The sequence below is a fragment of the Leptonotus elevatus genome, chromosome 4, assembly GCF_054856555.1.
Source record: "Leptonotus elevatus isolate MCC_2025b chromosome 4, RoL_Lele_1.0, whole genome shotgun sequence".
Taxonomy (NCBI): Eukaryota; Metazoa; Chordata; class Actinopteri; order Syngnathiformes; family Syngnathidae; genus Leptonotus; species Leptonotus elevatus.
In genome coordinates, this window is record NC_141242.1 from 18,351,917 (window position 1) to 18,377,022 (window position 25,106).

Genomic DNA, 25,106 nt, shown 5'->3' on the forward strand with positions numbered 1-25,106 from the left:
ATGAATGAGTCAATGAGTGAACGTGTTGCCATTTCCGGTTCAGAAATGATTTAGTGAGTGAACGTACTTTTGTTTTTGATAGAAACACACACATACACTCATGACAACAAATATGGCAACATAACATTAACTGCGTGTTTTTTTTTTTATACGTCTGCGCCGGCTTGGTGGGTTGCGTAGACGAACGAATCTTTTGAACGGTTCTTTTTAATGAACTGATTCTAAAGATTCAGTTCACTTACAAGAACTGTCATGCCCATCACTAGTACATTAGTGTGTAACGAAATCTCGCATGAATGAATTTGTATACTTACAGGTAGCATTTGTAACAACTTCAGATGACACATTGAATGGTCCACTCTGGGATATCACAGTGGCGCTGTACAGCGTTCCAGCAGACAGCCCCTTGAAAAGCAAGCCGTTGTTGCTAGACTCTACTTGCTGTGACTGATGTGTAGTAGAGCTGTTGAGGTGAACACTATACAATTCTACGTTCCCTGGTGGAACAATCCATGACACCACGACTGACATATTTGAGCCTTGACTGGAGATTTCAAGCTGTACTGCCTCAGGCACTGATGACATAAGAGAAGAAAATAATTACTTGAGAAGTTAAGGGAAGAAAGTCCATCCATCCAAATGGCAAATTAAAGTCTTACTTGTGTACTGAAGAATGCTGCGTCCTTCTCCTTCTATGCCATCCCCTACTTGGACCAAAACACAGAACGTGCACAGTGTCCCGGGATTGAGCTCTGAGATCACTACAACTTCCTCTGTCACAGTTTTGTTTTGGAAGCCACAGCCAGTTGTTTTAACGCGATAGGTATACTCAAGCTTGTGTTGCAACGGTTTCATCCAAACCAGTTGTATTGCAGTTGAGTTTAAGGTGTGCGCCTCCAGATCATTAATCTCATATGGTCCTAGAAAACACAGGGAGAATGTTTTCTTTGATTAATATGAGGATGCCTGTCAGATAGACATCATTACAGTAATTTCTGGACTATAAGCCATTACTTTTTTCACTTTCGCATTCGACCCTGCGGCTAACACAAGGGTGCGTCTTATACATCAGATCACAAGGGGGCGCACTATAAAGGAAGCGCAAGAGCGTCAGGCAGAGCAAAACAAACCAAGTGAGCCCAAATACAGTAGGAGAGACAGAACGAGAGCGAGACAATTTGTGCCCTCATTATGAAAAATAAATTAGCGGGAACCGTCGGGTGCGGCTTATATGTGTAACAAACTCGAGTATTCCCCACATTTAGCTAGCACGGCTTATGGTCAGGTGCGCCTTATAGTCCAGAAATTATTGTAGTCTAATTTGCTACTTTATTTTTTATGAAGATTTTCCACCAAGGTGGGTTTAGCTGTACCTACTAAAGGGATGGGCATGATAAACAATAGATCTTGATCAGTACAGTAATAGAAAACATTAGTAGTGAATGTATGTGTTCAGGAAATTAGGCAATAACGTAGTTAGCGTTTTCAATTTTTTTCCGACAGGTAAGCTACATTTTAAACGAAAAATAAAATGTGAAGTAAATTGTATGAGGCTACCCATGGCCTGCTAAATTAGGATGTAAATACTTCTGAATCCCTGTTACAATGGTACCTCTGGTATTTGCAGTCGCTGGATTACTGTCACTGATTCATTAGGTGGCTAGCTCATGCATTTGAGCTCAAAACTGCCTTTACATTTTGCTGTACTTGTTTTCTTTAGTTAAACCAACATATTGAAAGTTTAATTGAATATTCTTTAATCTCAAATGAATTACTTTTTAAATGTTTTTGATTGATAATGGTCGCTACACAGTACATACGTGTAAAGAAGGATTTGCTCCGAGGAGCTGCCAGAGTGCCATCTGCCGCTTGTGTGGAGACAGTGAAAGTGTAGTTGCTGCCGGAGAGAAGGCCAGAGATTGTGGCCGACAAGTTTCTGGACACCACTTCAGATGGTGGAAACGATTCATTGGTAACATGAACCAGGTACGAGTAGTTAGGCTTCATATCTGGTTGCTCCCACACTAACATGACAGCATTTGTGGTAATTTCTGCCGCTTTCAGCATGGTCACCGAATACGGTCCTGGGAAAAAATGTAAATAATAAGATATTAATAAAATAGTATGTAATATAATAAATAATACAGATTTTGTGTGTGACGTTATTTGAGGGAAAATATATCCTGTCACTTCTAATGCAAATTTTAGCTAGCTTGTGTGTTTAGCAAATGCCAACTGGCGATGGCCAATTGGCCACGATTAACTGGGGGGTTTGATCAGTAAAATAAAACAGTAGTGGATGTGCTTGTACATGAAAATGAGCAATACTGAAGTTAGTTTTTCTATTTTTGTTTAATTTGTTTTTGTTTCTTCCTGTGATTTGCTTTGTAAATGGGCTGCAAAAATCAAGTAAGGTAAACAGGTAGAGAGCAACATTTTAAACTGAAACTAATAATAAGTAAATTAAATGAGTAGTCACTGTTCCATATTTCACAAGATTCATCAGACTGCTCGCTTGTGCATTTTAGCTCAGAACTGCATTTCCATTTTGCTGTTCTGCTTGTTTTCTTTGGTTAAACCAACACATTTAAAGTTCGATGGACTAGCATTTGATCTGAAATTAACACAACGGTTGTTGTTACTAAATTGTCTTAAGAAGGGTTTCACTGTACATACGTGTAAAGAAGGAGTTGCTCCGAGGAGCTGCCAGAGTGCCATCTGCTGCTTGTGTGGAGACGGTGAAGGTGTAGTTGATCCCAGAAAGAAGGCCAGAGATTGTGGCTGACAAGTTTCTGGAGACCACTTCAGATGCTGGAAATGATCCATTGGTAACATGAACCAGGTATGAGTAGTCAGGCTTTTCATCTGGTTGCTCCCACACCAACATGACAGCATTTGTGGTAATTTCTGCCGCTTTCAGCATGGTCACAGAATAAGGTCCTGAGAAAAAAATTAAATAATAATATATTAATATAATAATAAATAATACAGCATTTGTTTGTGAATATTCGTTATTTGAGGAAAAATCTCTCCAGTAACTTCTAATGCTAATTTTAGCTAGCTCGTCAGTTGGGTATTAATAATGCTAAATGGACTGCTTTTTATAAAGCGCTTTTAACTACACCATATGGTGCCCAAAGCGCTTTACAATGCCTCACATTCACCCATTCACATACCAATGGCCGACTGCTGCCACGCAGGGCACTGCCAGGTCCATTGGGAGCAAATCAAGGTTTAGCGTTTTGCTCAAGGACACTTCGACATCATCACCAGGAGTGAGGATCGAGCCCGCAACCTCACGGATGGGAGAAAAAACACTCAACCACTGAGCCATGACGCCCATAATAGGCTGATAATGTGTCTGTTGTATTTCAATATGTGTGTAATTATTTGTGTGTAGTTAGCAGTAAACGGCAACTGGGGATGGGCATGATAAACTCGGGATTTTGATCAGTAAACTAAAACAGCAGTGAATGTGCTTGTCCATAAAATTGAGCAATAACGAAGTTAGTTTTTCTTCTTTTATTTAAAGGTATAGTCCGAAGGATTTCTTTTGACATCTCTGGGGCTTTTCTGGACGGAGACTTAACGTTTTCCTTCCAGCCAAGCCGCGGAGGCAAGCAACTATCCGTGGCATATGCAAATTTTGCTTTGCGAACGCCCGCTCCTAATTGGTGGACTGGTTTCACGCTCATTCCTGGTTGGCTGCTGTCCTCGGCTTCCTTAAGCATCAGTTTTGAATGTTGTCTTTACAAACAGCAACGGAAAAACGTTGGGCAGCACCATTATATACCATATATTTGTTTTTTTCTGTGGTTTGCTTTGTACATGGTCTGCAAAAATCAAATAAGGTAAACAGATAGTGAGCCAAATAAAAAAATAAAAAAGGAAGTTGAGTAAATGAAATGAGTAGTCACTGTTAAAGTTTAATTTACTAGCATTTGACCTGAAATTAATACAACGGCTATTGCTACCAAATTTTCTTAAGAGTCTCACATAGTACATACGTGTAAAGTAGGAGTTGCTCCGAGGAGCTGCCAGAGTGCCATCTGCTGCTTGTGTGGAGACGGTGAAGGTGTAGTTGATCCCAGAGAGAAGGCCAGAGATTGTGGCTGACAAGTTTCTGGAGACCACTTTAGATGGTGGAAATGATCCATTGGTGACATGCACCAGGTATGAGTAACTAGGCTTCTGTTCTGGTTGCTCCCACGCCAACATGACAGCATTTGTGCTTATGTCTGCCGCTTTCAGCATGGTCACAGAATATGGTCCTGAGAAAAAAATTAATGAAAAACACTAAGTTTTATGGATTTACAGTTAGTTATCCTCTCTTACTTCACCTCACTTACTTGTATAATTATTTGCTGTCACCGCCGTGCTTTTATACTCCATCACACCAATTGTTGCAACAGAAATTGAGTATGGGCTTCCGGAATTGAGATTTTTCAAAATAAACCAGTTGTTTGGTGTTATGAAGTTGCCACTGACACTGAATTTGTATTGATTGTGATCCATATCATCTGGGAGGTCCCACGTGAAATTAATAGAGCTGACAGTCTGCAATTCAACACTTAAGGGTCCAGGAGGGTTTGGAACTTATCAAGAGAAAAAGAACACTTTTATTAGTTACTATTTGAAAACAGAGTATAAATCATAATTTCAAACCAGGATGAGTTAACTCACAAGTAGCGTTGCAAATGGAACTGTTACTCTCTAAAGGTCCACTTTTGCTTATCACCACTACACAGTAAAGCACCCCTGGCTTCAGGTCTGTAAAAAATGTGCTAACAGTTGAGTTACTTAGATCCGTCTTTGAACGTTCAGATTTGGAGTCTTTGTACAATTGGACATTGTAGGAATCCACGTTCCCCATTGGAGCACTCCATAAGACAGACATATTAGTCGTCGTCCCTATGGCAATGATGTCTGAAACTATCCCAGGACCTGAAAAAAAGAAGATAAATATCAGGTTTTTTTGCTCGCTAGCCGGGATGCATACTGCATATTTACTTAACTGTAAAGAGTACCACATGGCTATAAGGGGCAACTAAAAGTTTACAGTAAATATTGGTGAGTGGTCCTTTAATACAAACATTGTCACATTCCCACAATTTCACAATAATAATGCTCTTTGGTGCAATTTATGTTTTATATTTCAATATACTGTACTACATATTATCCATCAACTCAATTTCAATACCATTTTAGGTAAAAGGAAGGATAAACCCTTGACTGGTTACAGCAGAATCTATTAGAAGTTAGTTATTATTTTTATTATTTAAAAAAAGAAGAAGAAGAAGTATAAATGAGCGAGGCCATACTTGTGCATTGAGATATGTGTTCTGATGTAGACTTCATCCCTTCTACAACTGTGAACACATCAAAACTGTACAGTGTTCCGGGGATCAGATTGAAGAAAGTATACATTTCTGATTTAGTTGTCCATTGCTGAACTATTGTGTTGTCCTGGAATGCAATTAGCAGATAGCTGTAGGTGTCCTTGTAGTCACTTGATCGGGACCATATTAGCTGGATGTCCGTCGTATTAAAGTCCTTAACTTTGAGTTCCGTCACAGCCTTGGGTACTACACAAAAGAAAGAGTTGCTGTTTTTTAACAGAATAAGCATAATACAAAAATATTTTGGTAATCAATGTGATCATGTCAACAAAATATACATGTATCAGCGATTTTCAAAAAGAGAGTCTTACTTGTGTAAGTGAATGTCTGCTCTTCTGCAGATTTACTTTCTGCTCCTGCTAATGTGGTGACTCTAATGCTGTAATTAGTTCCTGATTCCAGGTCATGTACATCAGTGTTGTTATCACTGACTGTTTGTTCGTTCACAATTGCTCCTGGAGAGTTCAGTGTTTGAACCAAGTATTTGTAATATGTCTGCACTCCGTGCGGCTTGGACCATGCCACATTTATTGAGGTTGTATTGAAAGGACTGGCCACAAGTTTTAACACAGGGTTGGGCACTAGAAAAAAAAAAGTTACCACACAGTATTAAAATATGACTAACGGATTCAACTAACTAACTAACCAACCAACTAACTAACTAACTAACTAACTAACTAACTAACTAACTAACTAACTAACTAACTAACTAAGAGACATGGATGCCGCCTACCAGCACTTTTAAACATTTATTTGAACTCCGGCCTCCAAAATATAGGAATTTCTTATGTGCACCAAATGTTAGGAATATTTGCTTTACTGGTGACATTTCAGGATTGAGCAAAATTGCTCTATGAAATAATTTTTTAGACTACCATTTCTAATGAAAATGTATACAATTCTAACATGCTGACAGTTGGTATGCTAACATAGCAAGAATGCAAAAGGAATACAGAAAGAATGTTTTAAAGCAGATCTTTATGATGTACTCACAGGTGTATGCTGATTTATGGACAGCTGAGCTATTCATATTTTGGGGTCCAACTGTGTACATGGTTATACTGTACAATGTTCCAGAAGGGAGCTGTGGCAGTACCGTGCTGTTATCGCTGGTGCTAGTGGTTTGCATGCTACCACCCGGTCTTTGGTAAGTGATGTGGTAACTGATATAGGGAGCACCCGCCATCTTGTTGGGAGTTTCCCATTGAAGGTGAAGTGAAGTATTTGTCATTTGAATGATATTCAGGGAACCAGGTGGTGTCGGAACTGATAATATAAAAAAAAAAAAAAAAAAAAAAAAAAAAAAAGACAAAGGAAAACGGTTTGAGATCAACACACTTTTTATGTCAAAATGTAAACAACAATTCAGATCAAAGTCAGTATGAAACCATCGTAAAAATAATTGAACTTACTGGTAGCAGATGAGATCTGGTTGGACGTGCTGCTTAGGTTTCCAGCGACAGCAGTGACTGTGATGAGAAAAACTCTCCCGGGATACAAATCGTGAAAATGGGCTGTGAGGGCTGTTGTTTTGTTGCTGGAGGAATATAACATATTTGTATTGGAGATGTTCACTTCATAGAAATCAGCTCTCCCTTGGAGTAAGATCCACTCAATGTTGAGGTTGTCAATTCCTGCTGTAACCGTTATGATTTCAGGCCTCTCCGGCCCTGAAAATTAAGACAGGAGAATGTTGGGCTACTATTGCAGCTTGCTATTAATTAAACAAACCAACCAAAAAAAAACAAATTCTCTGACACTTTGGCATCTCAACATAGCACTTATGTGATTAGCAAAAAACAAACACAAATGGTTAAATATCTCATTAGTTTCAAGATGCGTCAGAGACCACAATGAGTTTACATTCTTTAACAGAATAGCAGTTTTCTCCATGTTTATTTGCCATGCGAGCAGAATCTGTGTGTCTTACTTGTGACTTGAACAATTGTTTTGGGTTCTCCCTCCGTTTGGTTGTCTCCAGCAATGCAAACAATTGTGATTGTGTATGATGTTCCAGACACCAAGTCAGATAATAGCACAGCGGAGCCGTCATTTGTGTATTTGATGGACTGTGCTCCTCCGCTGTGCCACATCACCTTATATATAAACACCTCGCCATCCGGTGGTATCCATTTCAGAGATATTGCGGATGTGTTTGCGGATGCAGAGAGATTATGAATGATACCTGGTTCTACACAAGAGGAGAAATCAAAATAAGAAGTGGCAAGTAGTCAAGGTCAAGCAAGTATTTTCTAGCAAATATGTTCAAACCCTCATCCATGCTCTTTGTATGCACACAAAAAAATCTGTAAATATCCTTGTCCTGATACTTCCGTGTGACCATTGTGCTGGAATTAACATTCCGCAAATGAATCTACATTAATGTCCCAAATACATTTTTGGCAACAAACATGGCAAAGGCAGATGAAGACATTTTGGACAACAACTTTGTGGGAACAGTTTGGGGACTTTCTGTTCACCGCTAACTAATGAGCTACTGTGCTTCAGTTTTGTCAGTAATCTATATATGTATACATTTTGTTAACCACAATCAAGGATGTACTTACTTGTGTATGGATAGACAGCTGTCGTTTCGCCTTCAGTCACTCCATCTTCTGCGAGTGTAGTTACTGTTATATTGTACATGGTCCCAGCAGACAAGCCAGTAATGTTTTTCAATGTTTTATTCACTTTGGAGACTTGTCCATTAGTCCATTGTACCATGTAGAATGAGTAGTTCCCTTCTGGTTTGGTCCAGCTCACCGTTATAGAGGATGGGGTGACATCTTTGGCATCAAGATCGGTGACCTTACAAGGCTCTGAGAAAAAGGGGAGATTATTGGGTTGCCATTGGCAAACTTGAGGTTCAAAGTGGTGAGCTTTGTGCAAAATCTTACTATTATTTATAGATTTCTTTTCTTTTTTTAAACATAACAATGTGTGAAATAATACCTTACCCAAAACATAAGTGCTTTCTAATAATGGCAAAATGTAGTGGTACCTTAATGTTCAAAAGTGAGTTGGCCATCATTCTGATTTGTGTCATACATGATGTCAACATATCCTCGAAGCACACCTCACTAGACCCCATTTCAGCCAGCATTCACTTAAAGGGTTAACTACCTTTGTTTCTTTTTGCACCACTTTTTTCCCCCTAAAATGACAGCAGTGGTGAAAGAGATTAAAAGAAAAGATCATGGATACCGAAATGAGTTTCCTTCACCGGGGTCGCCCTTCGAAAAAAGGTGAGACACTCGGTCTTCTGGGAAGTGTTTAGAGTCAAGAGGAGCCAGATGGATCTTAGATGAGATCTTAGGATGCCACCTGAACGCCTCCCTGGTGAGGTGCTCTGGGCACGTCCACTGGGAGGTGGCCTCAGGGAGACCCCCAAGAAACGCAGGAGAGACTATAGAACTATGTTTATATGCTGTCAATATTCAGGTTAAGGTCAAAATTCTCGTTTCAGAAACAGCCAACTGTCAATAACCCATTTATATGTGTGCAGATAGAGTTACTCCTGTATACATGATAATTGTAATCAATTGTGAGATCCCCACCTAAACTGTGACATACGGACAACCTCATGACGCAAATACTTTGTACCGTTGATAAAATACATTCTATTAATGTCGATTTCCTCCGAAAGTGTGGTTACGGACTGCGTCTGAGTTTTGCGACGTTTGTTTACCTCCGCTGGTGTATTTGCAGTGGGTTGTGTGCCAGACACCGCATATTAGTAGTTCCGTTACTCAAAAGATCAAGATTCCTTCCACATTTCAGAGCACAAAATGAGTGTTTCTGTCAACGAAGATATTCCAATACACTTTTTTTTATGACTAAATATTAGGATTGGAAAAGGAGTAACCCAGGGTTTAAAAAAAACAAAACTGAATATGAGCATAATCGAAGTTTGCGGGTGTTTACATGGCCTTTTGAATTCCGGTTTTGAAAGTGTTGTTGACGGCATGTAAACGTGACATACAATATGTCTCTCAGTTGGCATGGCAACGCCTCAGTATGGGCTTCCATCTTTAAGTTGCTGGCCCCACGAAAAGCAGAAAAGGATGGATGGATGGACGGACAAATGAGTGGATCGTATGAGTGGATGGACAGGTAGACAGATGGGTGATACTAGAAATATTTAAATTTTATATTCAATTATTATTTTTCAAATTCTGTTCAGAGGCAAGTATCTCAGCCGAGAGGTGGGTAAACTCTGTCAAGTCAGAGGTCATATTGCTTAAATTTTTATACAGTTGTGAAACATTTGTGAGTTTGTCTTGTATAGTTTCCTTTTTTTTCAGTTTGACTCACTCATTGTGACCTCTTGACAGCAGTTGGAACAGTTGAGGAAGACATGATAAATGGCTCCAGGAGTCAACCCAGTAAGTGAACCATTTCCGGAGATGTTCCCAAGGGATAAAATGCAACTGGAAGGCGTGGCAAATGTGACTGCTGTTGTTGTTGTTATTAAACGTTTAGTTTCTTCGCTTTCACATAGCTGATCTGTGAGATAGAGGAACAACAAGGATGGGAATGAACGGAAAAATAGGCTTTTTCCAAATGACTGTTTTCATTTGAATTCCCAATACTGAACAAAGAGAAACTATTTAAAATAAAATGTCTATATTTTCTGATGAATATAATTTGTACTTCAATAAATGCAGCATGTCAAATAAATGCGTGTACGCACCGTTACAGTATTGATGGGAGCCCTGTAAGGAAACAAACACAAGCACCTTTTAGTTCCATGCAACAGCAGATGTCAGCATTGACTTTGAATCATCAACCAGAAACGCAAGCTTGTGGTCATCCATGTGCGGCAACAGTGCATGACAATGAGCAAGGTTATTTTACAAATCCTGTTTTTTCTTTCTTTCTTTGTGGCCTAAAAACATGTTGGTTAAGAACACTGACAATGCAAACATACCATTGCAAGAGATGTTTGCAATTTTCTGGAGTAGCTTCAAAAAGGTTGCTGATCCCTGAACTACAGTATCATAATTGGAGTGACAACTATACATTATGTGTATACATAATTTGATATACTATATGCACACTATATTTGTAGATGTGAATGTCAACACAATTAAACAGCAGGAAAAAAAAAAGGGGTGGCATTATTACATGGACCAACAATGGTATATAATGCCAATCAGTTGATTTATGTGCAACCTTCTTATACTCAAGTTTTCAAAATATAAAACTTGAGACTTACTTAAGTTCCTCAATCATGGTCTTTCACTTTCACAGCATACATGTTTAAGCCCTTGTGAAGCTCTGTGCTGAGGGACCTTTTATTGATTTGTTTGAGGCAATTTAAAGAATAATTGAGAATGAGTACAGTATATACACTTTATGTGGAAAGAGTAAGCAAAAGTCATATTTCTATGAACCGTAATTCATTAAGCTTTATTGTCATTATTTGCTACATTACATTGCATTATTCAGAGTCAGAAGTTAGTTAACCATTAGGTTGCTGTAACTGACTGAATGACACTTAATATAAACAAGGAAGTAGATCCTCTTGATTTCAGTGCTTTGGAATTTGCTTGCAACAACCTGATAGTTCACCTAACATGCACCTCGTGGACGCGACCTTATGTCCATACAACCTCACTAAGTATCTGCATGGAAACTAAACTTAGTTCTGCCTGCACATTACTGATTAGCCAGAATCACTCAGATGTTTCCTTCCAGTTTGTTTATCAAAAGACAAAACATTTAAACTTCACTTCTCAAAAAGCCAGAAAAGTCCCAATTGGTAACCAATTATTAACTTTGCCTAGCAGAGAGAAAACAAAACTTCACAGAGTGCCTAACTAATATGAACTAGCAAATTAATGTTACACTTGAGTGTACTTAAGTAAATCTTTCATTGTCCTTGAGCTATAGCTAATCACCTGTTTAGATGTAAAGAGAGTAGCATGAAATAATGTTAGCGAGCTAAATACTCCAAAGAGTTAAATGTTTCCAAATGGTTAAAAATCAATCCTAATTTCCTAAAATTTCTAGCAGTATAGGGTCATGAATGTTTGTTATAGCTGAGAACTTAAAGATGTTCTATGTAACAATTTGTTCAAACAATCTTTATCTTTTTATTTGCCCATTTATGACTGAAACATCTACTAATTAGTAGATTAACACCTTAGCTGATCGCAATGGGTACCCCTGCAAGCCTCAAGCCAATCGTTTTCTGACTGGATTGCGGATGTGACGTCATATGTGCATTGTGTACGTGAAGAAGGGACTGTGCAGTTTCATCTTTTGGCCACAGGTGGCAGTAGCTATTTGAAATAAAAAATTTCTGCATTCAGCAGCTTTAAATTTTTCTCACGCATTCAGTAAACTAGATTAAATATGAACACAAACTGAGGAGCTTCATGTTGCTGAGAAGTAGTCAACCAAAAGTAATTGACCTTTATAAAGGCAGTGTTTCTCAAAGTTTATTTGAATTCTATTAAAATTTCCAAGTCTTATCTAATTAATGCAGCACAACCACCCTCCTCTCCCGGAGACCAGACTTTGCATTAGTTTCTTTTTTTTATTCAAAATGGTGACAGTGGCCTTCCTCCTAACACCTCTGGGCATCTTTTTTTCTTTTTCTTTTTTAGCTAAATATGACAGTGCCACATGAGGGGGTCAAGGCTGAAGAGCGTGTCGAGGCTGTGCAGGTAGTTGACTTTGTGTATGAGCAAGATGTAATATGTGTGGGTGGAACCCCGAAGGTCGAACACAGTCTGCTCCGTGAAGCTTAGCAAAGCTCATTTTTACCACATTCAAATAATGAAATAGAATCCATCCAATCCTAAAACCAGGGAAGCCATTTTTATGATTTTTTTTTACATTATTGTTAAATTATATTCTTGCTCTTCTCCTAACATGTCTGGTTGAGGCTGCTCCTTCTTTTGCCATAAAGGTCACAAAATGCCACAAAAAGTGAGGGGTGGGGGGGAAATAATAAAACGCCCCTTTGCCGCTGGCTGAAGGTAGTATGAGATTTCACTGGTTTTGCTGGCACCTTGAACATGCATCCGTTGAGAGCCATCACTTTGCCATTAGTTTGAGTTTAGGGGGTACTGTGCTGTGGATGATGTCAACTAAAAACATCCAATCATTTCAGATGGATTTTACATTAAAGGAAAGTTCACAGCTACATGATTGGGCAATTTACTCTTTCAAACTGTTTTTTTTAATACGAAAATGAAAATCATGGCTGCGTGACAAACCAGGACCAAGGTCAGTTTTCTTGGCTTTGAAAGCAACAAACATTCACATTGTGCTGCTTTGACGTCAGTCTGGCGAAGGACAAAATGATGCAGACAATGACATGATGGAGACCACAACCGGAACCAACCATGATGTCTGTCTTTTTCTCGGCCTTGTACAATTGAATGAACCAGTCAGTGTCCCCAAGTCACTTGGAAAACTACAAAATTATCTTGAGTAAAGATTGAGTGGACCCAAATCCTTTTAATCCTTATATAACAGATGCATGGCACTTTAGACAGAATATTTTACCGTAACATCCATAACATCAGGGGCTCGGGACGGACAATTTAACAAAAGCAATACCTAGAGCTTTTTGAGGATGCATCACAGGGTTTGAGGCTCTTCACTAATTTGTTGGGTTTCCATTCACCCATTTTTATTCAAATGTTCAAGAAATGCAAAAATACAACTGAATGGTAACGTTCGAAATTCGAAAAAGAGCCCAAAACTCGCCCCCAAAAAGTTTTCACTCTTGAAGGGGGTGGATTTTGAAGCGCATCAAAAAAAAAGGAAAATGCAAATTTTGGCTATAGAAACAAGACCGGATACACGTCACACGTTTTGACCGGATATTACGTCACACGTACGTTTGTAGTCACAAAGCAATGGCGGACGATAAAGTAAGGTATGTTTGGGGGGGGGACGAAACAGAAATATTTTTGGAATTAATTAAAGAAGCGAATATTAACGCAATTTTAGATCTAAAACAGCAAAGAAACACTTCATCTTATTAAGAATTACAAAAGCAAACTCATACAACATCAACGCACGGCGCAGTCGCTTCCTGTTCTTCTTTTCTTCTTTTAAATTACTGGTGGATCACATGTCTATGGTTTATACCGCCACCTACAGCAGCAGTCTCCTCTCAATATTCATAAAAGGAGAAGTGATGGAAACAGGCATAAATTGCATGTCCGTTTTGTGCATTTTCAGTAAATTCGCTTAAAAAATTTGAAAGAATTCAAGCTGATTGGATGATGCCGCATCTTTGCACATTTTGTTTTGACCAATCAAGGCAACAGACGAAAATCTCATCTTCCGTCTCGTCTTAGGGAGGGAGGGGTGGGTTCTGTGGGGGCATGAACATTTTTACCAGATACAAATGCACGAGACTCCTCTCGCTGTTCAAATTCAATAAAGACGCGGTGAGTAATTCTACAAGAAAATAAATAATTGCAGCATCCATTCGTCTGTTCGGTTTGTTTGTTTCCCCCGGACATCAGCACTTATTGTTTTCGTCCTGCCTAAACAACGCCTGATTGGTCCGATTGAAAAAAGATCGTCTGCAAACGTCTCAGCGGGAGCGGTACAAGATGTATTCTCCGGAGTTTGTGAACTCACAAATGCCCCGAGAATTCATCTTGCTGGCAAGGTTAATGGCCATAAGTACTGATGGGTTCTTTGAACTGATTATCATGTTTTTTAAAACTAAAACAAAATGGAGTTCCATACCTGGTACTGCTGATTCAGTATCATCTAGTTTGAGGGCTTAACAAGGAACCAACCAAGAAAATGTAGTAGGCCTATATAAAATGCCAATTCATTGTAGAATTTTTGAAAACTTACAAAGACTGACTAATCAGTCAAGTGGATTTACTTTGAATTGGCTCATCTACCAAATGTCTGACGTTACTGCCAAAAGAACAAAAAAATAGTTGTGAAAGATCTTTCATATTACTTTCAGAATCTTTTATTTTATTTTTTATAGAAATAGTCACGTTAAACTGGCTCTGTACAATTGGACGTCTCTAACTGTGCTTTGTAGACTTTAATCGTGAGCCAAAGTACCACATATTTTCTTCTGCCAAATAAACAAAACAATGTTTCAAGCCATCAAGCCTCGGAAATGACTCAGAGAGAAGATGTAAACCATACTCTAAAATCCCAGAATGAAAAAATGTGCTAGAGAAAAAAGTCACGTTTAAATGCAGAAATCCTATTTGAATGGTCAAACATATCTTAGCTGGGACTCGGCCAGTGACCTTCTGGTTCTGCGTCCTCAGTCTGTGCCCTTTGACTGAGTCTGAGGAAGAGGAGGAGGAGGAAGTGGCCACACTGATGGCTACATAAACATTACATTAACCCGAAAGGCAGCCAGCTTGCCTGCCGTTCTGGGTCCCACTCAGCCCATCTTTGCTGTGTGCATTCCGATAACACCCAAGTTCCTTCCTCTGGAAGGAGACTCAGACTTCACAATCAAGACGTCACCTTCAACATTGTCACCCAAGGGCGGGCCTCAGCTTCTTACAGTCTAATGACTTAGAACAAAAAATTAAAACTGCAATTTGAATGAACAAGGCTGGCCACTAGTGTTGAAATGATGACAGCATCTTGTGACATTTCATATCTCAGGGCATTCTGTAAACCGTTCTGTTGCTTAAATAGCCCAAAAAAGGGCATCATGGGCATTTCCACACCAAATTGTCTGCAAAGATTTTTTTTTAAAGGACCTTTTGGCTCATAGTCCAACTACGCAGGTGTTTGTGTTTAAAGATTGATTGACAGGCCTTTTCACTGCTCTCCTTTCATGTCACGGAATGGGACAATATGCACATTTATCACTGCGGCAACTTGACAAAATTTCACAATTCACTCATTCACTTTGAAAGGTCAGAGTCTGTCTTTGTATAAAAAGTTCATTGGCTCAGACGTTTCTCCTAAGAAACGTAGTCATTGTTTCGGTGCTAGCATGACTTCCTGTACCCACCCAGAGCCCCCAGATAACAGATCAACATAAAAGTCTTTCAAGATAAATATTGTGCTGTACTTCAAGCCTCGGGCTTATGAAGATCAGATAGGAGAACAAAAAAATATCACAAGAAGTTAAATAACACCAGACTGTCGCAACAGTTTTGCGGGGACATTTTGGTGGCCCGCCCAAAATCAGTCATAAGTCTGTGACATCGTTTTGTTAAAATAATATACATTTTAGCCTATCAGTTTGTGTTTAGGGACCTCATGCAAATCAAAGAACTCTAATTCCATATTCCAAATGGTGAATCTGGCTTTAGCGACCACAATAATTGTGGGAGGCTGAACATCGTGACTATATAGAATCTTCACAGAATGCCTCTCGTCATCTCGCCGGCAAGTGTATGCCTAACAGCAGGCTGGAGCTGGCGGGAGAATGTGTGGTGTCGAGGGCATGGGAAAAAAATTGAACACTCACGAAAAGAGTCAAATGTCATTTTTAAGCATCATGGCCTCAACTTCCTTCAAAAATTCCCAACATTAAAATATATCGTTATTACGAGCCACTTCCAGGCAAAGTATTAGAGTCAGTATGAGTGACTTAACCAATAACTTGGTTGGCAATTAAATTTTCAAGCTTGTCAAATATTTTTCTGACATCTTGAAAAAGAAAACAAATTCAAATGACAGAACAGAATGGACTGTTCCCCGGTAGGATTGGACAGTTAATCCATCTGGACTGTTATCTGTGCTGTGCATTGCAAATCAGATGGTCTGATGTGTGATAGCACTTCTGTGAGAGCAACATACAGTAGTAACGCTGTACATTTGCTACAAGCATTCAACAGGGAAATACTATAGGAAGAGCCAAAATGTGTCAAAAGTGCTACTTCTAAATAATAATAATAATAATAATAATAATCTAAATATCTCTTACCATAGGAATAATATGTGTGTGCGCATGTATGTGTGTATCTCCAGGTATCCGCCTCCAGCAGCACAGGCTACTACCTAGATTCTCTATCTCTATTTTTCTGTAGCTTTAAGTCACGACCCATCTTAATAGGCACAATGAAGTCATTATGTGATATTGATGGCTAAATCACAAAGATCCATTTGAACTGAACTGGCAGTGAATTAGTTGAGAAATCTTTATGGAGTTAAATTTTGCAAATTTTGCAAGCTGAAACTGAAAATTGTTGTGTTGATTTTGATTTTCGCAAAATATATACAAATGTAATAAAAATACAAATAAGTGTGTTTGAATTTTTTTTTTTGAAATAAATTTTGATTCACTTTGGACATTCTTTTGAAAAAATTGCTTATTTTCACTTTTCGCTTCCATATTTTGACATTTGAGGTCTTCTTTATATTTTTTTGTTGCATGTTTTATCTTTTCAGATTAAAATCTATTTTTTTAGTGTTGTTTTCTATATCAATACCGGTATCAGGAGAGGCCCCAATACGACATTAAAATCATCGGTGAGTACTAACAAGTAACATGCCGATGCCATTATTTCTGATGCTAATATAGGCCCTTTTTTTTTAGCAGTGCCTGACCAAGCCATTATGGTTTTACATCCAAGTGAGTATGTAGTTTAGAATTACAAGAATAAAAATAAAAATAATTAAGCGCAATAAAATCGGTATCAGTACGGTATCGTATCGGCCGATACGGCAACAATCGGAATCTGTATCGGGGGCCAAAAAACTGTATCGGAACAACACAATTTTATTTTTTTACGGTTTCAAAAATATTTTTTTCAGTTTCAAATATTTTTTCACTTTCAGATCTTTTTTTTTTATGAGTTTCAGACGTTTTACCCGAATTTTATGTGAGGGTATGGAATCAACTGCAATCATGAGTGACAGCAGCACAAAAGTGCTTTTGAACTTTCCCCAGTGACAGTGCCTTCAGGAAACGTAGGAAATAAAATAAATATAACCCAATACTTATAAACACCAAAAGTTTAGCATTTAATAAATGTTTGCGTAATGACATTCAGAATATTTGTTCATGTCAAACTATCGGGGTCATTTCCCCCCATTTAAAATTATGCAAGTAATTAACTGATTAGAAAAAGAGGAGGATGAGCGTGTGCAGTCGTCAAAAACTGTTGAAGACGTCCTCATAACATTAAATGAGAGAGAGAGAGAGTTTCTACCAAGGGAGCCCTTGTTTATTCCATTTGGCCACATATAAGCAAACAACCATTCACAATCATATTGCCACCTATGGACAATGCATGTTTTGGGCATGTGGGAGAAAACCAGGGTACAGAAAGAGAACATTCGAACTCCACATGCACAGAAGAACCATTTTGGCAGAGAATGAAGAATGAAAAATAGAAATTCTTTCAACCTGACTGCCTCATTTGGCGCTGACCTGCGCAGAGGTCACAAATAAAATGATCTGCTATCTGCTGACAATAAGGCCTTTGAGGTCCAGGGAGGAGCCTGCGTCTCATTTACATGCACTGGGGGAACTGTGACTCTTTGTAATTCATCTTGTACATGCACAGCCTCGAGTAGCCACCCTGGTTATAGGCAACTATGTTAATTTAAAACTGGACCGTCCTCATCCAGTCTAAAGTATTTTGTGAGTGGGTGGAGGCTGTGGCATTCCGCAGAGAAAGGCTTAATTTGTGACTTTTGTCCTCCGGACCATTATGTGATGCTTTTTTTTTTCTCATTTAGAAACAGTTAGCCAAATGCATACTGCTGAGATGTGTGTGTTTATTATTATTACAATTATTATTCAGCTGCATACGTCATTCAGGCATCAGCTGTAAATCAAGGAAAATAAACAGCATGAGCTAAGTTTCTGTGTGTACACACAAACTAATGTCAATAGTCACTACAGACCACTGCAAAATGTACCAAACGTCCCATTTCCTTGTTCCAAGATGTTTCCCACTGATAGCAGCGTCACCACCTTTTCATTTCTCATACAGCAAGTGGGCCAGAACGCAAGATAGAGAACGCAACCATATAAAGGCATGGCCATTTGTTCCATAGCATGATAAACTCATGCAAAGTGTTGTACTTTTTCCTGGGTCATTTGCGGGTGAGGATCAAGTGGGAGTTTAATTGAATATCAAGCAAAACAGGGATTTAAAATGAATGTGTACATTCATGGTCTGTGTGTGTGTGTGTGTTTTTTTTAAATCACGGCTTTACAATTAATATATGTCAATGTTGCTACGTTGGCATCCCAATAGAGGACCACATTTTCCACCTAGAATGAGAAGGCCACATTCCCTGCTAAGCTTAATGCTATTTTGATGAAACAATCCGTCTGACGTCTCAGAGGTTCGGAGGCCTGGTAACTAATTGATCAGATGAAGGGACACAAGGAAGCATTGTGCTTATTCAGTTCTGGTCCGAACTGGTGTGAAGAAGTCATGACAAATGTTATGTTTAATCTATTAACAAACGTCAGACAACAGCAAATTACTAGTGCTGTTTTTTTTTGCACTCTTAAAACCGACTTCATATCTGTTTTAATTTTCAATTATTTTAATTATTCCTGTATCACCATGCTAACAACTTTATTAACTGTTTAGCTACATGAAAGGGGACATATGGAATGTTTACTTTTCAATGTTTTACTTTACTTTATCCTTTGGGTATTCTGAGGAACCCATGAAACACACATTAGGAAGACACCTGAGAATTGCTTTTTAAATTGTAATAAAAAATAAATAAATAAACAAACAAATAAATAAATAAACAAATAAATAAATAAACAAATAAACAAATAAACAAATAAATAAATAAGAATAATCACAATATCTCCTCTAATAACATTAGCCACTAGTAATTTCTGTATAATAAAAATAAATGCAAGCGTTCCGGGAGCCTAGTTAACACATCTACCTCACAGTTCGGAGGTGGTGGGTTCAAATCTGGGCTCGAGCCATTCCTGTTTGGAGCTTGCATGTCCTAATCTCTCTTTTCTTTGACATTCCAAAAACATGCATGGTAGGCTAATTGAAGACTTTCATTGCTGTAGGTGTGACTCTGAGTATGAAAGGCCGTTAATCTATTTGTGACCAGTTCAGGGTGTACTTTCATGTGTCCCAACGTTTGACACTTTGAACTGTCATACCTGTGTAAAAGGAAGATGATCATTCTTCCACTTGGATAGTCATCCCGTGCTTTTGCAATACTCCGTTTCAACCAAGGACGTCTTTACAGCTGCAGTTAGCACACAGCGCTGAGCGGTTGGAAGAGGAGACGGTCAAAGCAGGTGTAATTCAGCCCACTGATCACCATTCAACAAAAGCCAGGCTCGTAATTGGCCCACCGGTATATGGGGCTATATGATACAAAAAAAAAAAAAAACTAGTTTTATCGCACTAGCAAGAAATATTGTGCAAAATTATACATCCTTGGGGTATTTTGACAAACTCATATAAAGACATGAGAACTTTCACATAATGTCTGCTTTAAAGGACACCAGGAGTGAAAATGGAAATCAACCCTAAACTATATATTTTTTTTACAAAATGATATTTTTGATGTGCCCCCACTAGTCTAAACACGGCTTTCTGAATAATATTGCATTTGTAATATATGAGCAAAATCCAACCGTTTTTATTCGTTTCAAGGGGCGACCATTCGACCAACTGAAAAGGCTCAGGGTCAATCACGGTTCAGCTTCAGAAAACAAGTAAGCCGTGATTGGTAGCTACCTGAGCCCCGAACAACTGCGACCTCATTTTAAGTTTGCAGCAAGTGGCAAAATGGCCGTCCCCTAAGATGGATAAAAGCAAGTGGATTTTGCTGCTTTATTCATATTCCATGAACACAATATTAATCGGAATGCCGTGTTTAGACTAGAGGGGCTGCATTCAACATATTATGGTAAACATATATATTTTTTGCATTAAGTTCCCCTTTAAGTGCACTGTTCTATTCTTGTTAGCCTGTAATAGATGAAGAAACATATGAATAGCAAAAAAAAAAAGTAAAATGAGGAAGTTTAAAATGTCCCCTTTTTCAAGCTGAACTTCCTTTGTTGCGCTTTTTTTTTCTGAATAAATGTTTCTGACCTTGTTCAATAGTTTCAGTATTGTATATAGCTAATAATGAGGTTTTCTTTGACTTTATGTAGTCTAGTACAGTGTTAACCCTTATGCCTATATGTTATATACCCTTATACCACACATTGTATGATGAGAGAATATATTAAATGTGTCTTTCAAATATTACATTTTGAAACAGTGGGAAGGAAGTATGCAAAGCAAGATAACTCCTGAATTAAGCAATAAGCATGTAAGCGTTTTGTTGCCTAGACTGGTCTTCTTATCATACTGACAAACATGATTTGTTCTTCTTCCCAAAATAATAAATTGTTTGTTGTTGCTGTTTGTCATATGAGTGTTATACAAAGTCAAAAAAAAACATTACACATGTTGTTAGCATATTTTGAATGTTCACCCCCAACTTCCTCCGTTGCAAGTGCAACACTACAAAAATAAAACACCACTTCTGCATTTGCTGAGCACACCCAGCCGTGACAATTTCATTGGTGAGAAAGTATGGCCCTTAACATGCACAAAACTGCACAGGATGTCATATTGCGTTGTGGTTTCTTGCACCGTCGACTGTGAGACAATGGACACTTGTCACTGTTGTCGCTGCTGTGTCGTACATACAGGTGCTGTATGTAAAATCAGCCCACTGATAGATACTGGAGCTCAGGATGTGACTGAGAACAATTAGAACTTCACTTCACCAGAGAGGGCAGCTGTACCTAATGAAGTGGCTGTGGTGTGAAAACTCGTTTTGGCCACAGGGGTGACAGGGACATGAAACTGGATCTCATTCCAATCCTGACCTCTCGGTGTTGGCCACACATACCATTCTCAACCCCTCTCGCCTTTTTCTATCCAGAAAGACCAGCGCAGCGAGGACAGGTGGGCCAGTCAACACACAAACGCAATTATGTAATCACACTGTACAATTCGTATCGTTGGTTTATTCTGGTGAAAAGTATTACATATCCGCAAACCAATAACAATAAGCATGCTTCTACTCGAATACACTCACAAGACACTTCTTTAGGCGCACGTGCATTAATGATGTCCTTTAGGCTATGTTGCAGTGCAGTTCTTCATCACTGCTATACAACCACAATAATCAATGTGGTTGTATTACTACCTCTCTGACAGTGACCGTGTCAGTTAAAACCGCCCATTATATACAATAAGAGGATGAATCGGATTCATAGTTGCGGTCATACATATCTTACAATCATAAATACATTTAAACAAAATGTTTTTGATGTATCGTATGAAACTATTTTTTACTTAATTTTCCTTCACTTAATGTTTGTAACAGCACTTAGTCTCAACATAGAACAGAAATATCTTTCTATCCATTTTAGTGAAATGTTAGATGAGTGTCATTCAAAAGACAGTTTCAGGTGGGATGCATTGTGGTCATCTACATCCATATTTACTGTAACCCTCGTGGTGTGTTGGAAACTTTCAGATTTTGTATTTTATTTTATGTAAGGCGGGTTTGGTTTGAGGATCAACCTTCTTCTGTTGGTCTTAGTTTCATTGTTCATCTATATGCTATTTTTTTATTCTTAAATTATTATAATTACATTTTTAGTTTCCTTTTTAGGTTAAAAGTTGTGCGTTTTTTGTTTTTGTTTTTTACCAGCAATGTTCATGGGTCAATGGCTCTCATTGTATTAAGCTGATATAGCTAATATTGAGCCCAATGTATTACAGTAATTGTCTTCTGCTAAACAGCCAATCATTGTTAAACATATTTAACTAAACTGAAGGTCAGTGTATTTATTACGCGCTGACGTGAATTTGAGTCCGATTAAAAAAGGCCCATTCATATTACAACAAACCATCATGCCATTCTAACAATAGCACATCTTTGTGGAACATTTCTCTGCAAACCTCGCACCAGATGCGACGCAGATGAACCTGCAGCGCAACAGGTGCACTCGCCCACAGTCCTGAGACGAGAGGGATCCCTCTCTTCATTCAATCATGCGACACTTTTAGAAGCAACCACGCTTCTCTAGCGTGACTCTAAAAGCGCTAAAGAAATTATTGTTTACCTTTACGAGAGCGCTGAATTGAAGTAAAGTCCACAGAGAGGCGATGATGAGCGGCGACGTATTCATGATGACGTCTACTTAAAAAAAAAAAAGTTCGCGTAAAAACTTTTTCTACCCACTTGACATGCCTCCCAAAAACGTCGTTGTTTCTGCTTACACTGTCGAAGTGTCACGACATAAGAAGGGCAAAGTGAGATGGGGAAACCTTGTTCCTCTGTGGGAACAGGGAGGAGCGCGTCATACGGGGAAAGTTGCACGAAGTAGTTTACACTCCTCCTCCTCTCCTCCCTCGCCTCCTCCTCCTCCTCATCATCATCGAGGGCAAGTTGGTCAAGCAGAATTGAAGGAGTCATCCCACATTCCGACCATAACTTAGCCGCAAAGGGTGAAATAATGCATCGTCCCCTTTAGAGGGCACGAAGCAGAGCAGCCAAGCCAAATATTTGCAGGAAGCCTCCTTTTAAGACAAGTTATCATGATCTTCTTTACACTGGACAGAAGTGATGATATTACTTTATACGCAGGAATGGAGGAGTGAAGTATGAGGAATGGGGGGAACATGGGACTCTAGCATGCATGCAGAGAAAATGGAAGAAGTACAGGGTGTCCGCATAATTGCATTATGTCTGGAACGTTTGGTGAATTGATTTGTTTATAAACATTCCGTGGAAATAATGGAAGTGGCTATAATCCAACGCAGGGTCAAATACTTGAGATCATAAAATTTACGGATAGCCACTAGGGGTGTGAATTGCCTAGTACCTGGCGATTCGATTAGTATCACGATTCATAGGTCACGATTCGATTCGATCCCGATTAATCCTGATACGAATCTATAAATTGATTATTGCGGGTTTTTTTAAACTCAAATTTAGAAAATACTAATCAGTAAACTTGTATATGTACACTGTAATATTTGTATGAAAATGTATTTATCTGAAAATTGAAGTCTGTTTCATGTCTGAACAGCACTGACATCAAATATTAAGGCTTAATGTTCCATTAATATAACATTCTTCCATGCTTAATGTGTAAATCCTAACCCTAAGTAAGACATTTTGTTGAATATTCCCATAAAAAATGGATGTTTAAAAATCGATTCGGCCGGATATTGAATCGATTCGAGAATTGCGCGCTGTAATATCGCGATATATTGTCAAATACATTTTTTCTAACACCCCTAATAGCCACTATTAGTCCACTATCCTGCTAATATTAAGCAAAGTAAAAGTCATACATTCAAATTTTAGGTGTAATGCAAAGGAGAGTCACATCATGCAGATGGTTTTGACAATTATGTAGGCAGCGATGTGCAAAATTCAGAATTGGATGAATATGAATTTGAATTACAGGAAGTGTAATTGAATTCAATTCAGAGAAAATCATTCTCATATCAGTGAGAATGAGAACCAAACGATAAAGTCCGTGTGACATTCCCTCAACCGCGTTGCTTTGTCGCCATCTGTTAGCATATAGGTGTCAATGACATATGTTGAAGTGAGTTGATGAGTTTCATTTAGACAGAAGTAGGACTTTGCCACCATTTTGTGTTCATCATTAAACAATTACAAAGCATTGAGGCCTGGGATACGCCGCTTCTCACCAGAAGTGAGCTGGGATCGGCTCCATTTCCCCTCGAACCTAAGCAAGCAGCATGAAGATTGCATGGGTGCTATAGCACAGGCAGAGGGGCCTCTTTTGCCAGGCTACAATGCAGAGCAGGACTAGAGATCTTATGTCAAGTTTATTTATAGATTTTTTTTTTTATCAGCTTTCTCCCAGTACACTGCGCAGGAAACGGCAGTTAACACACATACAATATGCTTTGCGTTGTCCTTGTAGATATGTAGACACAGATGACATTCCAAAACAAAACATCATAAATTAGTATAACAAGTCATCCGAAATTTAAGGAAGATGATTAGGCTGTGCAATGTTCAGCTATTCAGCTACCACTGGCCTATATGTTTCATACATTTGTGTTGTTTATTATTCAAACAAGGGTAGTTTTTCTTCTCCTTGTTTCATGCACGGCTTGCTCTTGCAACTTTTGCCACCAAAAGTTGAAAATGTGTCTGGTTTACAGAACACAGTAAACAATTTGAAATATGATAGTTATGTAATCCTGAGCACTCCACACAAAAAAAAGTCTAGTTGTCTCCCATGTTTTATCAACGTGGTTGGAAAGATCTTCAAAGAGACACAATGACCTTGTTGGAGTTCCAACATCAGACTGATAAGCTGAGTGCTCGCCCTCCTTCAAAGATGATATAAGCAGGAAATAAACCAAAAGTGTTTAACGTTCCAAATAAAATAAAGGAGACAATGGAAGAATGCACTAATGCATGCTTGTATGTATTGGCGGTCAGCCATTAACTCATAATGGATGTTTCATCAAAGATAATGAGGTGTTCCTGGGAGGATTGTATATACAAAATGTAGCCTAGGGGTGGTAAGAAGTTACTACATGGGAAGAAGGCAAGTTTCCCTCAGTCTTAACCATCCCATGTGTTAAGGTGATGAAACAATGTGGGAGGATGCCTTTGAAGCATTTAAATAAACACCGCCTTTTCCATGGCCTTCTGTGTGCTGGAAAGAAGATCATTCGCAAATGGGGTCATTGACGAGGGACATGGCTTGAGGTTTTCCAT

The 25,106-nt window shown here is 38.7% G+C and overlaps 1 protein-coding gene across 3 annotated transcripts in view; it reads right to left on the bottom strand.

Moving 5' to 3' along the window:
* The window catches only part of ptprjb.2 (protein tyrosine phosphatase receptor type Jb, tandem duplicate 2), a 34,043-nt gene extending 11,387 nt beyond the window's left edge, over positions 1-22,656 (bottom strand). For 2 of the 3 annotated variants that reach the window (XR_015094690.1, XM_086074597.1), the window contains exons 1-16: positions 22,456-22,656; positions 10,093-10,114; positions 9,714-9,905; positions 7,967-8,218; positions 7,330-7,590; positions 6,812-7,069; positions 6,393-6,665; positions 5,711-5,980; positions 5,322-5,585; positions 4,684-4,944; positions 4,350-4,595; positions 4,008-4,271; positions 2,677-2,940; positions 1,821-2,084; positions 660-920; positions 315-575 (exon numbers count right to left, since the gene is read on the bottom strand). Coding sequence is in view for 2 of the 3 variants with exons in the window: in XM_086074597.1 (XP_085930723.1) it covers positions 315-575; positions 660-920; positions 1,821-2,084; positions 2,677-2,940; positions 4,008-4,271; positions 4,350-4,595; positions 4,684-4,944; positions 5,322-5,585; positions 5,711-5,980; positions 6,393-6,665; positions 6,812-7,069; positions 7,330-7,590; positions 7,967-8,218; positions 9,714-9,905; positions 10,093-10,114; positions 22,456-22,521 (3,679 nt within the window). In the remaining variant the exon portion in view is untranslated. Of the gene's footprint in view, positions 1-314; positions 576-659; positions 921-1,820; positions 2,085-2,676; positions 2,941-4,007; positions 4,272-4,349; positions 4,596-4,683; positions 4,945-5,321; positions 5,586-5,710; positions 5,981-6,392; positions 6,666-6,811; positions 7,070-7,329; positions 7,591-7,966; positions 8,219-9,713; positions 9,906-10,092; positions 10,115-19,473; positions 19,684-22,455 lie in introns of all 3 variants that reach the window. The other variant, XM_086074598.1, reaches the window with a different exon arrangement.
* Positions 22,657-25,106: the final 2,450 nt, after the last annotated feature.